Below are 18,111 nucleotides of genomic sequence, written 5' to 3'. Positions count from 1 at the left end.
GCCTTGTATCTAACTTCACAATGCTTGGATAGAACAAAGAAATAATTGACCATGTGAATAGCCTACAAAGCGTCATTTTTAGACACTAAAATCGACGATGTTAAGTATGGCATACCAATCATTTTTTCTTACCTTTTTAGCATAATGAATTTATAGAATTAGTATATAGATTTTAACATTACATTCTGAATACAATATTTACTGTGGTTAACCTTATACATAATATACTTTTAAACGCTAGTGCTTATATGTATTATATTGTATTTAGAATGTAATGTTTGTTTGGACTCAAATTAAGTAATTTTTCACAAAAAAAAAAGTTTCACAATGAGGTTAGGACTCTCAAGAGTTGTCGCGCGGATTTAAGTTATGATAACGGAAATAGATAAACATATTTAGTTTTAATGGATTTAGAATATGTATAGTTTCATTCTAGGGAAGTCGACTACATTGGTTATGTTCAATTCACAATTCGCTGTCGTAGTTGACTCGAGTTTGAATATATGTACATAAAATAAAATCTAACCCAAACATGATCAACATATTATCCAACGTCATTCCAATTGAAAAGGCAACACAGATTTTATTAAAGTCAATGTAAAAAATTACGACTAGAATCCCAACGAAGGTAAGCAACTTTCATTTAGGGCCATAAACCGGCCTTGAGAGACTTCCCTTAATGAAATTCGTCTTTTGATTTTCTTTTTAAAGATTTTTTGCCGATACATTTTAATCATGAACCGCCATAATTAGATATTAATAGTCTCCACATTAATTTGGTCGTATGTAAGGTACAGTAGTAACATTATGTAAGTAAGAAGATATGAAATGTTCGTAAATACATAAATTTACATAGTTTTTCGACAATTTGGTTAAAGAGAAAGGGAGGCGTTGCTCTCGCTCCGACTTTAAGGGAGGTTCCTTGACAAGGCCCAGTGGTTAAGGTCGAGAAGTTGAATAGATATATCTTAGCGAACGTAAGGAGCGCGTTTATCGCGTTTCAGGGTGTGATTGTAGGTGTCTCTACAAAGTTTATGGTAATAACAACACCACTATTATTATTACCTATTATAACAGTTCTCTCCCGCTTATGATTTCCTATGCTGGCAATGCATCGCACCCGCATATGTGGCCTGGCCTGCGCCCGAAGTCCTAAAGTTGAAATATAAAAGCCTTGTGGTACAGGTTCGGGATCGTATTCTATCAGCAACGATCTATCTGTTACCTGAAAAATGTAAATACGACAATAAATAATAGTTATAATGAGACCATTAGATGCATACGCATCTATATAAAAGAGAAAAAGAAATTGAATAAAATCAAGTAAATTTTTCACATAATCATAATTGGTTCTCCCTTTTATTTTTCATAGCCTTACAAGCTTATGGTAGACCTAGTACCTATAGAGACAAATTATTTTACGACTTTAAGTACGGCAGGGGAATTATAAGCTATTCAATACCTTAACTTTTTTACAAATTGATAAAAGAAAAGTTTCAGTATTTTGGGGTTTTTACGTAGGCGAATATTTTACCGCAAATGTGAACCTCTATCATCGAATTTTTCCATCATGTGACAGGCGTAGGATGTGATTACCTTTTTTGTTACTAAAAGAACAACCAAAAAAATATTCAATAAATATTGTTTACTCCTAATTCGAGCGTATCTGCCTGTATTAATGCAATAAAACCTACGCATAGATAATTTATTAATTGACCTTAAAATCGTAATCTTAAAACTGACAATGATGACAACAGTTATATATATACTATAGTATATCACTAAGACTTGTTTTATTTAATAAGCACCAAGCTGTTTTAACCAATAATTAAAGTATTGTATTCCACAATTAAAGTTCCTCTCAAAACCGAATGCGGCAGTTGGAAGTGGTAGAGTTTTATATATTTTAAAATAAGTACAACTGAAAAAGTTTTCATTCAAATACTTATGAAAGCGGGAAATTCGACGTTTTTCAGATTTTAAAAATACCCGACTGAAGAGCTCAAGCTGAAAACCCTTTTTGTTTTCGGTTAGCTCCATTCAACGACATTCCATTCGATATGAGATAGCTTCAAAATCAAATCAGATTGAGAGCGTTAATTTTTTGTTAAGCCACGCCAAAAGTGACTTTTTAGGTAAAAATTGCTAGCTCAAGGATATTGTTTTAAGTGGAAATTTAAGAAAGTTAATACTACAAAAAACTTCTCATTGAAATGCTGCTATTACAAATAATTTATGTATTTCAAATATGGATTCGTGTGATCTTACATAAGCTAAATTATTATAATATTAAATTATGAGTTTTTATTATACATACAATTTGTGTTCAGGCTAAATGAATAAGTGAGTCATCAACATACGTCCAAATCGCCAATCGCAAAAATTATAATTTTTTAAATGCACATACATAGGGAATTATTTATTAAAATGTTTACCATATGTCCATCCATGTGCCATTCTAAAGCCGGTGCTGGAAATGCTTTAGCCGATGTGCAATTGACGTCCAGTGGCTCATGTAATTCATATATTCGTTCATGGCCAACTATACGTGGGTTTTCGCGCGAGAAATCTGAAAAATTAAGGGATTCATAACTTACGCACTGACGTATGCCTCCATAGCTTAGACGAAAAAAATAACAGTGAACGTTGATAAAAATATCCCTGCCCCCTTTAGAGGTAAAGCCGAACATTATTAACAATTATTATTAGACGGTTAACTCAGCACTCTTAAATTTACTACATAGTTTTATGTTAATTTTACGTACAACATAATTTTTAAGAATCATGTAGGTAAAAACTAGGTTACATTTTTACTTACATGAACTTCTATCATTACCTATCTATTATTACCTAGCAATTGACTAAATTATTTTTATACATCATTAAAGGTATTCAGTATTAAACACGGCTAAAAGCGTAAGTTGACTCACAATAGACTTCCATGAAAGCCTCTGATTGTGCGGAGTGAAAGGAGGGCGCCTCTTCAGACACTTCGCAGCGGTAGAGGCCTCGGGACTTTAATGTCAGATCCCGAAGGTGCACACGCCGAGCGCTTGACCTCTCCAGCTGTTGAGGTTTTTATTAGTTTTTATAATTACTTCCTTAATTTGTCTCATTATAACTTAATGTAAACTGTAAAATTAAATTAAATTAAGTATCTGTTGAGCACTGCCGATTGTTTATTGATACATAAAAAACATGGTAAACCGTAATAATAAGCGCGGTAGTGGTTTAAAAAAAACAATAGATTAGTATTGTTGAAAGTTTGTTAACAATGCATTTATGTTATAATACCAATATATTATTTGTACACCATTTTCGTTTCACTTATTTACACGTCATTAAATATCTTTTTTTACCAAACGTAAGAGACAAAGCCGTGAACAGTGTTAGCTTTGTAGCTTCAGTGTAAGATTCTTTTCCCTGAGGTTGTTGATTCGAACCAATGGATTTTTTTCCTTGTACAGTGAAAAAAACAAATGAGCGAAAAAACAATATATGACAAGATGACATGAATGATACAGGAATTTGAGGCCCAGAACTAAAAGGAACGAGTATGATATTCATTATGAAGGCTTGGCGAAATCTAAATATCCACGTTAAGCTATTATAAACAATGTTCATTTTATATAGTATTTCTAATCTTAATAATAAGCAGCCACATATTTCAGTTTTTGGTACACAGATAAGAATACAAAAGTAACTCACGTATCATCATAGTTAAGTTATATGCCATGCTAGTCAATATTGTATATAGATACCAAAATGCCAGTTGACTGACTAAAAATATTATTTACTATATTAACTAACCAATGATTGGCGAAATAATAAACATTTTTACTACAATAAATTTTGTGAAAGTTAATTTGTTTATGGCGTTTCTGGAATATTATTAAGAATTAAGAACATAGTACGAATAACAGATTTATTGCTTCCGCGAACTTCGTTTCTCTTTAATGCCTAGCCTACCTTTTTAGTACATGCCAACATGGAACATTTTGATATGCTACCCCCTTTTTTATTTTATTTTTTACACCTTGTGTCCGAAAATCCCTAATATCTTACGGAACCCTATTTTTGTTCAAAATTAAATATAGCCTATATTACTCGTGGATAATGTAGCTTTCGAATGGTGAAAGAATTTTTAAAATCGGTCCAGTAGTTTTAAGCCTATTCATTACAAACAAACAAAGTTTTCCTATTTATAATATTAGTGTAGACAATAGATTCTAAAGTCTCAACCATCTTCACGAAAGCTTATACATTTTTTTTTAAATAATAGGGGGGCGAACTAGCTTTTGGAACGCCCAAAAAGGGCAGTCAGTGCAGACGAAGGACATCCATATTTAGTGGGTACGTTGCCGGCCTTTGAGTGAGGAGTATAACTTGGAAAATAGGATGTCGTAGGGATGACCCTCCACTGGGAATCAACTTTACAGACCACAATCCAACAAAACGATTATTGCTTTGCCAGGAATCGAAACCTAGACCTTTACACACTTATTACGCTTAGACACATGGTAAGCTAAGCAAATGAATTAAAACTAAATACGTGAAGTTCAAAGATGTTGTTTACAATATTAAATTAAAACTTGTAGTTTTTAATGATGTTACACTTTTAAGTAAAACAACGTTCAAAGTACATACATCAACTTTAACACCCTCCAATCTATGCGCGTGTTGCGGAGGCCTCAAACGCGGCATATATCTGTAGAACTCCTCATTATCCCTATACCACTTAACTGAGTATAATTTTCCTCCTTCCAAATCGTAGTCACAAGTTAGAGTGACAGATTCTCCACGTTGTTTCATACTTGGTACGGATATAGCAACGATTTGAAGGCCGTATGATACTGAAAATTATAGAAAGATAAAGTTTATCAATTATTAATTTAAACATATAAACAATAAGGACCAGCTTACAAAAAACAGTGGGTTTTCTACAAGCTTCCTTGAAATCATGTAGATTTGACTTTTGGCTTGAAATTTCAAGAAAATGTTTGTATAAACACATTTAAAATTACGATTTTCTTTTACATTTAATAATGATCATAAAAAATTCAAATTCAAAAATATCACACAAATTCTAATACATACAAATATACGTAATATCAGTAGATAAAGGAATACGGAGTTATGTTAATTGTCCCAATTTTAGTAAATGGTTAGTTTATTATTCATTTAATACGTAATTGCACTGATACTACAGAATTCGTTGACTGTAACGGTAGTACTTATGTGTCATAACGAGTGTTAAGGAATAGACGAAATTATTTGGAAGAAGTTGAAAATATTTAAAATTTAAAACCTTATATGAAAATATAAAACACATTTATGGAAATTTCAAAAATAATAATAAACTGTTACAAAGAATTAGTAAAATAAATTCTTATATACCTTTTACATGAAACACAAGGAAACATAAACACACGATTCTAAACATCATTTTCTCACAGTTAAAATTTACATTTCTAATAATATTTCTTAATTTACCGCATTATAATGTCATTGCGTTTTAAAATTATTATAGCACTCCAAACGAGTGCAACGTAGCGGGTTCAGAGAGCAACTGTTGCTACGAAATGCTACGCGCGGTTATGCTACGGGCTACATCGTTCATGCAACTCGAATAATACGATTATAAATGAACGTTCTAAAATTGGGTTAGGATATGGGATGTGACTCGTAAATAACAAGAATAATGAAATTTATTCCTCCTAAAACTCTAGATGAATGTTTGGATATAATGGTTCTACGAAACATTGGGATATCCTTTCTCAAAAATATGACTCCTGACTTACGTAGAGAAAGACAAACGATTTTTTACGCTAATTTACGTAGCCTGCAATTATCTACCTTTTGTGGTTAATTAATTTCGAATAACTAACTATAAATTACAATACTCAAAGTAGACTAAAATGTAGATAAGAAAAGGGAATTTTCTTTTACAATTCTCATCTTAATGAAAACGTTATAGGCTTTAAGAGGATTTATTTTGGGGTTTCGCGCGATTATTACCGTATCAAAGTGCTACCCGCTGGATTAGCAGATTTAATAAATAGATAATTTGCTAATGGCAGAGCGCTGTTGTACATTTACGAAATATATTTTACACGTAAAATATATTTGTATATCAATTTTTGTGAGAATGACCTTGACATATATTGACCTTACATATATAAATTCACGGTAAAAAAAATATATATAATTTACATTTAATTCAATTATTTAAAACATCAGCATAGTGTCTTGCAGTTTTCAAGCCTTTAAAATCAAGTGATTTGTCCGTCTGCAAAATATTTTTTTATACAATAAATACATGCTCGTACGGTGAAAAAACCTTCTCAGGTTAGTGGAATGTCACTAAAAAGTGTGTGCGTCAGAAGTGAAACTTCTTTGTAAATTAATTATTTCTAAGGTAATAGGCCCCAATAGATGATCATGGTAATCATAATATGATGAATTTCCATCTATAGTTCTAGTATGTAACTAAGCGAATACATCAACCAATAGCATGTATTCTTATTTAATTCGTGTATTATTCTTCGCCAAAAACGCTGCACACCTTCGTGACGCCTCATTCACCTAAAGAAATTTCACTTCAAAAAACTTACCTTGCTCTTGCCTCTTGTATATTATGGTCCTTGGGCTTATATAAACCCTTCAATGTATGCCTTTGTCCAAGTGTCTTAAATGTTGATGTGAAAATGGCTTCACTTTGATTTAAGTTTATAACAGTTTTGCACATTACAATATAAAATTTTGTCATGTTCAAAACGAATTTAATTTCTTTCCATAACTATTCAACTACGATACTATCTAGTTAAAGATGAAATAAAGTTCACTCGGTAACAATACCGCAGCGCAGTATTCAATAAATCGTTTCGACTTTACAATTTCTTTTATAGTTCGGCCCACATTCAATGTTAAAATAGAACGAATAATATAATATTTTGACGATGCAATGGAAAATCTCCGAACTAACCAAGGAATTAGAAGCAGGAATTTACTTTGATTTTCTCGCTAACGACTTATCTTGGTACCTTTGAATAATTTTTAAAATTATCTGATTTAAGATTATAATATTCCGCTGTAGGATCAGCGAAATCAGATTAAACGTTTGCATTGAGTCCGACTACCTTATTAAATATTGAAGGTATGAAATAAATTTGAAATGTATGATATTTTAATTATAAAAAGTCCTGACCTCCTTTTGAATTTAAAGACATCTTTAGTGATTACAGTTGTTAAGTAGAAGTAATTTTTTAACATAAAAACATCGTTAGACCTTGTTAATTTAAATAGACCGACGGCACTAAAATTAAAGATAATATTGAATAAAAAGTTCTTTTTAGTTAACAAGTAGGTCACTGGTTCAGTTTATCAACGCCCCATTCCTATTCCTATTTTCTATATTAAAATTAAAATAAATACAGAATTAAAAAACACTGTTTTTATTGCGGTTTGATGAAAGTATTATTAATGCCGTAGGTAATTGGGATAGCTGTTCCCGGCACTTTTAATTATGTATACTTTGTATAATGCCGTTTTTAATGAAAATTATGTCGATTGTGTTCTCGCAATATAATTCAAAAATTATCAAAAAATTATTACTTCAGTTTCTAAGTCTTGAATGAGCCTTGAACGAAGATTAAGTAATGAAAACGTACTGAGAAAAGTGTGTACATTCACCAACTAAAATTAAAATCTAAGTGTATTAACTATTTATCAATTTAGATTGTGTTCGTTGATAAGACTTTTAAAGAACATTATATAAAAAAGTATTCATACATACAATACTTTTACAACAATCGCATAGAGGATATTAGTAATAGTCTATTACGAAGTAATGCTCGATCGACTTTCCACTCAAGTTGAAACACATTTAAAATAGTAACTAGATATTCCATTTGCATACTAATAATATAATCAGTATTTTATCCATCGTTAGTCTAGGTATTAGATAATAACCGTTTATCCGGTTTCAATAAGGCGCCTTTGTACCTAGGCGATACTCTTGCTGACTTTATCAAGTCGACAAAATGTTCATTTCCCAAGTTCCTCCTACAAATTGGATACTTACCTTACTAAACACTTATTTGAATTACCTGAAGACGGTCAGATGTCTAGCAAGAGCACCGGCTTCTAATTAGAATTTAGAAGACCAGGAGACGGTGAAATTATACAACAAGAAATTGAAAAATATAATTCCTTCCTTCGTATTTACAATTAATTTATGCAATGAAAATTACAGTTGATTCAGCTCCGATTAACTTTTTCTCAACAGAATAGCGACCTCAACTCCTATTAAGTTTTAATAGTTAATGAGTCGTGCACTACATTTTCTCAACCTTTCACAAAAAATGCATTAAAAATCTGTCACCTGACATCTATGTCAAAATTTATTTCATCTTTTAAAAGGATAATGTGTATATTGTTTTAGCGGAAATCAAAATGCACAGCATTCGGGTGTAACGCATTGAAAGACACCAAGTGTTTGTACAGCTGAGCTAAAGTGGGTGCTACAAACATTGTTTTTTTTTATATTGACGAAGTCCAGTACAAAAAAAAAGTGTGTGTGTACTAGCGTACACTCGTAAGAAGTGAAACTTCTTTATGACGTTATATTTATTTATATATTTCAAAAAATTATTTACTATACGCAACAGAAATTGGTTAAATAAAGTTAAATTAGATAAAGTTTAATAAAAGGCTTTTATTATCATAGACATAAATACAAATTCTACAATTATTACATTTTAGCTTATTACTACAAAGATTTTCATTAATTGTAATAGAATTATTACTATCATTGATGTCGTTATTGTATATTTGTGTTATATGGCTTATGGTAACTGAAATACCAAATATATTGTTTACATTCCACAAAATTTAATAACCGAGCGAAAACTCCATATATAACTCCATGTATATATACCAATCCCTACTCCGCTGGAGAAAGTATACTTTGAATCACGCGTGGTAGGGATAAGAAAAAGATGGCGCTTAGCGGAAGAATGTCACTCGTAACGAAATAATTAATAACAAAAAAATATATTAGCGGTAACAATGATAGTAATAATTCTATTACAATGATTGAAATTATAATTTTGTAAAAATTAGTTAATTAATTTACAAAAAATGTAAAATATTTCAGAATTTATATATTATAGTTTTTTTTATTTAATTTATAAATTCTCTGATTTAACTTTATTTAACCTATTTCTGTAAAGTTGCATACAGTAGATCATTTTTCGAAAAAAAAGGTCATAAATAATTTTTACTTCTTACGTGTGTACACTAGACGCACACATTTTTTTTGTGCTATGACTTCCGACCCATATCAATAAGAAATACGTATGCATTAAACATTGATAACTAGATTTTTATTCAATTAAAAAGAAGAAATATATTCCAAAGTATACATTTCTCATAATACCCTAGACGGTTGTAGTATTAAGCGCTTTTTGCAATAAAAATACTGTACGCGCAATTCAGAGTTTTTAATTGCATTCAATAAACCTAATGTGATCAAGCATCCGCTTCATTTCATCTAACTTCAATGGGTTGATCGAAATGAAAATAATCCACTATGTTAATTTGATATTGAGCCAATGCACGTTATGCAGTAAACTGAGGCCAGTTTTCATTTAAAATATGCTAAACAGGAACCTAATTTAAATCTGTAATCTATTATTATAATTTAAATTGTATAACTTTACAAGTCTGAAAATGTTTTAAGATTAAGCTGACTTATATTTATTTATTCACACTAAAACGAATTACAAGAAAATAACAGAGCATTATATAGATAAATTAATAAATTATTTTGCGGGCACCCCTTATCACATTAGAAGTTGAAAGATGCTTTCCCATTCTACAATGTAAGGCAAATTAAACTCATTATAATTAGTTACACAAGACAAATAGACATAAATGAGCAAATTTAGTATTTAAATTGTATAAAATTTCACCACCAAAAAGCATTACATTTGTTGACCATACAATTGAATAATTTTGCTAACCAGATAATTCAGTTATAGGATTCTGGAACATTTAAAGTGGTCGGTGTTCCAGTATATTGCGCACTGTGTAATTTAATGAGTGATCTATGTGGAAATAATATCACCAAATATCGGATGGTACATTTAATTAACTAGGAGAATTTATACTTATATTATAAACAAATTCGTAAAATTACATGTTTTATTTAGTTGTAGATATTAATTATTAAACATATGGTTGAAGATGTGAAGCATTTTTGAAGTGAAACTTCTTTATACATACACATATAGACATATAGCAGACATTTTGTAAGAAAACGACACGTTTTTCGGTTACGCGCCATGTTGCTTTTTTATCGAAGTTTAGTATAGTGACGTAAATAATATTATGTAATATATGACAATAATAACAACAATATATTAATTTGAAAGTGATAAAATAAAAAGACTTGTTCAAATTTAAGTCAATTTACAAGAAAAGTAAGAGTGATTATACATTTCGTTTTATAAATTCAACACGTATGAGCATGATTTTAATATTTATTTGAGGTTAACCTAACTTTTTGATTGTAAGTATCAGTGAATGTATAGAAATCTGTTAAAATTAGCAAGCAATAAATATGACTGAAAAAATTGATTTTCTTAAGGCTTAAGCCTTATCTACCCCATTTTCGTAAAGTTGCAAACAGTAGAAAAATGTGTACTCTTGTACACACACATATTTTTTTTCTATTGCATTCTTGTTAGACGACAGTTTTGTTATCGTTATAATAGCCTTTACTGAGGTATACAGACATTTCGATAAAGTCAGTTGACAAAGCCATTGTTGAAAGGACCGACAAACGCACACATATTGTAGGTAATATTCGTATACGATAGGTACAAGTAGTACTAACTTAAAAATGTACCACACATTGCACATAATTTTAGATACTATGGTATTTTGATATAAATTTGGCGAGGTGAAACACGAGGCTCAAGACCGAATGCGATGGATACTCAATGTGGACGCCCTCTGCCCCACCTAGGGGTTATAGGATATTAACAACAATTAAGAAATGGTATTTTGATATTAATTTGAAAATCAAATTCTTGAGGTAATATTCTTCTTCAATCGCGCCTTTCATTTCTGAAACGCCTTGTAAGTCGCCGCACAATTTCTTGCTGTCTTCGTCAAACCTGGGTGATGTTAAGATATGTAAGGGCCTTTACTTGATTCATCCAGAGAGTCAGGGATCAGTCTCGAGTACGCTTTTCAATATAAGATCAAACTAAATAGGAAATTTAATATGAAATCAATGTTACTTATTAAGTAGTTCTATAATACAATCTACACTAATATTATAAAGAGGAAAACTTTGTTTGTTTGATTGTAATGAAAAGGCTCATAAACTACTGGACCGATTTTAAAAATTCTTTCGCCATTCGAAAGCTACATTATCCACGAGTAATATAGGATATATTTAATTTTGAACAAAAATAGGGTTCCGTAAGATATTAGGGTTTTTCGGACACAAGGTGTAAAAAATCAATCTAAAAAGTTACTTATTTTGCGTACCCTGCCTAAATTATTAAAGATAGAACCATAAAATGTTCTAAGTAATTGTAGATCTTATAAATATCTACAAAAAAGTCCTCGACACACTATGCCTATCTATGTCGAGTGAGGCACAATAACCATAAATGATATAAGTACATGGCAAAACGATGTTTGCCAGGTCAGCTAGTAACTAAAAAAGGATGAGGCCAAAAGGGTTAGTAAAACTACGACTACTAATGAATTAACTACTAGTGAATTTTGTGGTATTAAAAAAGTAAACTAAAATTTGACAGTTTGCACACAAGAGCAAGTATTACAAATGCAAGCAATAATTTTCTACGCAGGTGAAGTCGTCTAAAGTTTGAAAGACCGCATTCATAGAGGTGATGATTGGAAAATGCTGAGTGAAAATAATGGTTGAAGGACGCTTAAAGTCGAGTAGTTAAAGAGGCGAGTAAAGTTAACCTTTGTTGAGAACACGACATTTGATACTTAAATGGCAGCTGCACTAACAAGTGGCGGAAAGAAAATAATTTGTGCTCGAATTGCTTACGACAGTCAACAGTTTTCCTTGTAAAGAAAAGTTATTACTCCGACTGCGCTTTTCAAAGTATGATATATTTTTATCCTAAAATGTATATTGTTCGACGTTTATTTATATATAAAAAATAAAAATGAATCTAAAAATTAAAAAAAAAAAATTAAGGGTTGGATTAACCTTAACATTTAGGGGGATGAAAAATAGATGTTGTCCGATTCTCAGACTGACCCAATATGCACACAAAATTTCATGAGATCGGAAAGCCGTTTCGGAGGAATTTAACCACAAACACCGCGACACGAGAATTTACATATTATATACGCCGTATGAATAATATTTTACTTTTTTTTTACATAGAACAGGGGGCAAACGGGCAGGAGGTTCACCTGATGTTAAGTGATACCGCCGCCCATAGACACTCTCAATGCCAAAGGGCTCGCGAGTGCGTTGCCGGCCTTTTAAGAATTTAAAAGGTTAAATTTAAACTTGTTCGGATTTTAACGTTGTATAGGTACTTTTATATAATCTTACAAATTTATATACATTAATGAATATAAAATGATATTTAATCAATCATAATTACGCTTAAAACCCATAGTTCATAACAGAAAGATGGCATATAATGTATAATGTAAATATCGAGAGCATTATAAAATATGTTACTCCTCGCGCGCCTACAACATATAATGGCTCGTAAAATATGTCCAGAAGAACGTAAACAAAGGGATTTTATAGTTTAATGGCTATCGACACAATATAACCGTTTATTATAAGGCTATTCGCAAAGCATTAAATTTCCTATACCTTTTTTCTTTAGTATTTGTTATTGTTAGATAAAGAATTAAGTAATAAGAATTAAGTTTATCCTCCTCAGGGAGAGGAGTTGTATACATATTTAAAGTGGAACTTTCATATATCACACATAATTACCAAACTAAAATCACTTATAGGCAGATTTTGGTCAATATCAAAATGTATTCCTCAATCCGTACGTCATTTAATTTATAATTGTTTAGTCAAGCCACATTTCATATATCTAATTGAAATATGGGGTACGGCATGTAAAAACATAATTTTTAACTTACAAACACTACAAAATAAATTAATAAAATCATTATTTAGATACAATTTTTTAACACCGACTAATAAAATCTACCAAGAAACCAAAATTATGACAATTAAACAACTGTATGTATATAGCACCTGTATTTTGATAAAAAAAATTTTAAATAACTCTATCCATAGTTGCTTGTCGTTTAAAAAAATCAAACACACAACGACACGCAATACTCGTCGAGCGAGTTTGCTTATCTTACCGAAGCCGCGTACAAATTATTTGAAGAAATCTATTAGGTATGAGGGTGTGCAATTATTTAACCAATTACCATCTCAAATTCGCAATATTGGAGTGTTTGACAAATTCAAAAAGGCATTAAAGATGCATGTTAGAATGAACATAGCTGACTAAAATTGTTACGGCTAATGGCGACGTGTATCTCGCTCGTATATAATATATACATATTAATATTAAGTTTCTCATGTAAATAAAATATTTCTGTTTTTGTAATGAGAAATAAAGTTCTTTAAACATTATGCTGTAGCTACTAGGGCAATTGTGCTATAATATATAAAGAATGCATATAATGAAAAGGTTTATACGCCACACCCATTATAAAGCGTTATAAAAAACATCACTAGGGATATTATCTACAGAGTAATATTAAATTCTAGCTATTTTTATTTTATTTTTTTTTATTCTAGAAATTAAAACAATAAAATAGGAAATAATGGAAAAGTAATATTTTTTTAATAAATAAGAGTTGTTTTGTGAGTAGCAAAAATTATATGTGTGTAGGGACGGTAGATGACATCATCATCTATTGATTGGAATTTTAGTAACGACTATTTTTCTAATATGGAGTACCAAGACAGGTTGTCACACGATGGTAAGTGATCATCACCGTAGTGAACATCTGGGTTCTAAACAAAACATAGAGGTATAGTCTTTTAATATATATACTACTGTTTAGACCTGCAATGCTCATTTAATTTGCTTGAACTTTATTCGTGAAGAAAAACTTTTGTTTAAAATTTTCAACTGTGAGTTTTTGCGCCCACTGATCGTCATTTGTCTAAAATGAAGCATTTGTAATTGTTTAAATGGGTATAAAACAATACCATGCATGTAATGGTTACGAGAAAATTTGTTTATCCCCTTACGACGCTAATATTTTTTTAAACTCCCATCGTCATTACGTTCTAGTCTGTTTCCCTCATTTGACGATCATTGTGGGTACAAGGGTTAATGGAGCAAGTGTTATTGTAGCCAGATATTGCCACCAAAATTCCGTATCGCAAACCGAGTTACGACTGTTGTACAAATGTTGTGGTTGTTCATGAGTTACGTCACTATTACGCTAGTAATAGTGACGTTTGATTGCACTAAACTTGGTTAGTGAGATCGAGTTTGATACCAATTGTGGTTTTGAGGTGCAGCCATCCTTCGTACCTTTAGGACACTGAATTTATTTTTTCAGTTCTAATGATGAGGTAATTTACTGTATGATAATAAAAATTATTAAGAAAATATAGAATTATAGATTTAATAAAATTATTAATTATTATTATTAATTTATAACAAAAGTTATATGAAATGTTTTTGTTACTGACCTTACACACCAACTACATGAATAGATCGTTCACTAGTTTTATATATTTGAAAAAAAAAGAATATAACCCAAATTTTTATTGCATTCCTTATGTTAATATTTTACACGTGACACATTATAATTTATTACAACAAGGAACTTGGTTAGGCAAAGCAATCTTACGGAAGGGCATGGTCCAATAATATACATTTCTATTCCTACTAGATACATTATATACAACACTTGTAAAAAAACTAAAATAACAAATTATTTTTGTTTATTTTTAACGTATTTGTTCAAAAGTTTTTTAATTAATTATGTGCCTGTTTGGCATTTATATGAATACAGTACCAAGTTTACGAAGTTTTAATTGTTTTGCAATCATTATTAATAACAGCTAAAACAACAACAGCCTTTGTGTAAACTTTAAGCCACAATTCACCCGCCTTGCTTTATAAGGTATCTTTTGACAATTGAACACAACCTTCAACTGTAACTGAAAATTGCGCATTTCCAACATAAATCGATTTTCTGGTTATCCAGGCTTACCCGGATAAAGTCGGATAACGTGACCATCACGGGACGTGCTCCATCGAGTGCATGCAATACGAAGTGGACTACAGGATTCGCAAGTTATATCCAACTTGGGCATTTCGATCGAAAACTTTATTGCGCGGTTCAGTTTCGTGCAATGTTGCCTGTCGTGTTTTAATTCGTGTGCCAATATGCGATATTTTGTTACTAGCTACTAGCGATTTTACTACACGTGTAAATTCGTATACCACAGACTAAGCAATACAGCTGAACATAGACCATAGACATAAAGATTACACAAGTCATTGATAACCGTGAGATGAAGTACGAGTGGAATGACGTTATCGTTTCTATAGGATTCAAAATATTATTAATAAAATAAATACAAGATTGTTTCCGTTCGCTTCAGTTAAATATTTAAAAACAGTACGAATATTTATAGTTATAGAATTACCAATATGTTTATAGAGTGCTAAAATTTAAGCAATTATTTTAAACACAAGCAGGGCGTAAACAAAAGGCCGGTCCCCTCATCTGTGTAGCAATTTTCTAGTACCTCTATAGTCGAGCACATAAATACGTTCCACTTTAAAATGTGGTCAAGAGAGTCTTTTTCACGCGAGCGAAAGCGTGAGCGTCAGGTGGGATGTCAACATTCACTGGAAACTTATAGTTTTGAAAACCTTTTTAAGGTAATGGTACAATTAACCTTAATTATTAAGGTTAAAATTTACTGTAATAAATAAAAGTTTTCCATATAAATGCTATGTAAATTTAATACATATTATTAACCTTAGTTTCCTTTCTCGTGATAGTATTGTTTTCATCGAGTAAATCAGTTTCAATTTGGTTTTATTTTTACTCTGAATTATCGATTTAAATTTTGAACATTTTTTCGTCGCGAAATATTGTGGTGGCTTGAAACATAAGTCGCGTTTAATAATAACTTCAGTGACGTCATTACACGATTGGAATATATTCGACAATTTTTATACTAATTGTAAACATCTTATTCCGTTCAAAAATACTTACGTTCATATCTACGAAAATAACAGAGGAACTATTTACTTATTATATATACATATACATTCTCTTATATTCTTTCGTGATTCTGGACGCATGTGTGTTTGATTGATTACTTGATAAATAAGGGCCTTTCATCATGTCAACTGAAATTCGACATTTCGAACATAAATTTTGTTCATATTTTAATTTATCTATAAATAAATTTACCTGTTCGCGTTTTTAAATCTTTCGGTTATACTATTAATTAAGAGGCATATAATAAGGCACTTTAAGAATCTACTATAGGCAAACATCTTAAATTTTATTAAAAAATACAAAGATAGGCTAATTAATCTTCAAAATTTTGATATAAAACCGCAGACATTGTAACGTTTAATTTAAGAGGCAGCTTGTGAAATATTATTAAAAGAGGTTCCTTTGTAAGACTGTAACAAATTGGCAAGAGAGCTTTTTAGTATGTATGGGAACGGAAATATTCAAATAATTTTTATATTATATGTATTTCTAAAAAAAATTAAAGTTATTTTATTAAATATTAAAGTAATTGACTACTTAAAATAGTGGGTAAATATGATAGAGCATAAATATTAACAATGTGACGACTGTCAAATGCCAGTCACCAATATAATTGAAAAATAAATTTCGCGGGAATGTTCACTTGTATTTATATTTTATATGGCGGGAATGTTGTGTGATGTGTTAGATCGTGTAAATATTATTAAAACTAAATGTGTGTAGGAATATAATTATAATAAATTTTCTTATTTTATATAAAGTAAAATCTGTTTATTTTATATAAAGTAAAATAAGTTAATAATTTGCTGGAAACTATGGCGGGAAAGGGGTGTGACGTTCAAAATTGTGCAAACTAAAATTTAAAATGTAATGCGAATCGATAAATAAACTTCGTAAGTGCACCAGTTTTCTATGGTATATTACCACTTACTAGTAGGTTCTGTATAATTTATATAAATACAAAATATTTAATGCAGCGGAACCATCGGAATTAAAACATAAAAATCGTTTCTACTGCTACCTAATTCTTTATTCCCTTGAATAGCTGTTATTTCAGATGTTATATAATTTATTTTTATGCCCTCTATAATATAAATAAAATCACTTTATATATAATGCTAGATTTAATTTAATTCGTCTCTTTTAGATTTTTTGTACATTTTTAAACATTTCAATAGAACACATGATTGTCATAAATTACTATACGATAAAGTAGACGTCGCGTTGCATGTACATTTCCTATTGACGCATTCAGCTCGGAGCCTGGTAAATTCTAAAAAGTGGAAATCCTTTTGCAGAATCATAACCGGCGCAAAGAATTAACAACCGCGCAACGCAGGCTTTGTTTCTGTTCAGAGCGGTGTTTTATACGAATATTGTAAACAATATAAAATCGATTTGACGTGTTTGTGGTTTCTATTTTATTTACCCATTAATACAAATATATTTAACATGGAATTTAAAAGAGGTAACTCTCAAATGTATCCGTCATAATTTCTCTCTATTCACAGACTAGACAGCTATGTATATTTGAACGAAAACTGTATTATTTCGTCGGAATCGAGTCGAGGCAATCTGAATATAAGGATCAAGAAAGCATTTATTTCAGTTTTCTATAATACTTAAGTATGTAAAAATGGGGTGAAGATTGTAGTGCATTTTGTTAAAATTAATGTCTTTATCTGACGGTACAAGATTTATTACAATTTTCTTCTTCAGATATATAATGCGTAAAATACAATCTCTCTCATATTTTCAAATGGTAGGTTGATCTGCTTTACCCGCTGTTGCAGGAAATTGGGG

At 30.6% G+C, this 18,111-nt stretch overlaps 1 protein-coding gene across 1 annotated transcript; it reads right to left on the bottom strand.

Moving 5' to 3' along the window:
* Positions 1-772: 772 nt before the first annotated feature.
* On the bottom strand, positions 773-15,385 carry LOC111001162. Its single transcript, XM_045632474.1, has 5 exons — positions 15,283-15,385; positions 4,648-4,853; positions 2,931-3,066; positions 2,436-2,569; positions 773-1,225 (listed from the first exon to the last, which is right to left on the bottom strand). The coding sequence occupies exons 1-5, from the start codon at positions 15,383-15,385 to the stop codon at positions 1,001-1,003; spliced, it is 804 nt and encodes a 267-aa protein (XP_045488430.1). The 3' UTR covers positions 773-1,000.
* Positions 15,386-18,111: the final 2,726 nt, after the last annotated feature.

The sequence above is a fragment of the Pieris rapae genome, chromosome 19 (genome assembly GCF_905147795.1).
Source record: "Pieris rapae chromosome 19, ilPieRapa1.1, whole genome shotgun sequence".
Taxonomy (NCBI): Eukaryota; Metazoa; Arthropoda; class Insecta; order Lepidoptera; family Pieridae; genus Pieris; species Pieris rapae.
Note: the sequence above shows the minus strand (reverse complement) of the source record. Positions and strands in the feature narration are given on the sequence as shown.

What these genes read in the sequence shown, in the direction of transcription:
- LOC111001162 (XM_045632474.1), bottom strand. Translation starts at nt 15,385, where the DNA reads ATGCCCAAGTTGGATATAACTTGCGAATCCTGTAGTCCACTTCGTATT. An exon ending in TGGAGGGTGTTAAAGTTGAT is followed by an intron (nt 3,067 to 4,647) that starts GTATGTACTTTG and finishes AAACCTCAACAG; the next exon opens with CTGGAGAGGTCAAGCGCTCG. An exon ending in GGCTTTCATGGAAGTCTATT is followed by an intron (nt 2,570 to 2,930) that starts GTGAGTCAACTT and finishes TTAATTTTTCAG; the next exon opens with ATTTCTCGCGCGAAAACCCA.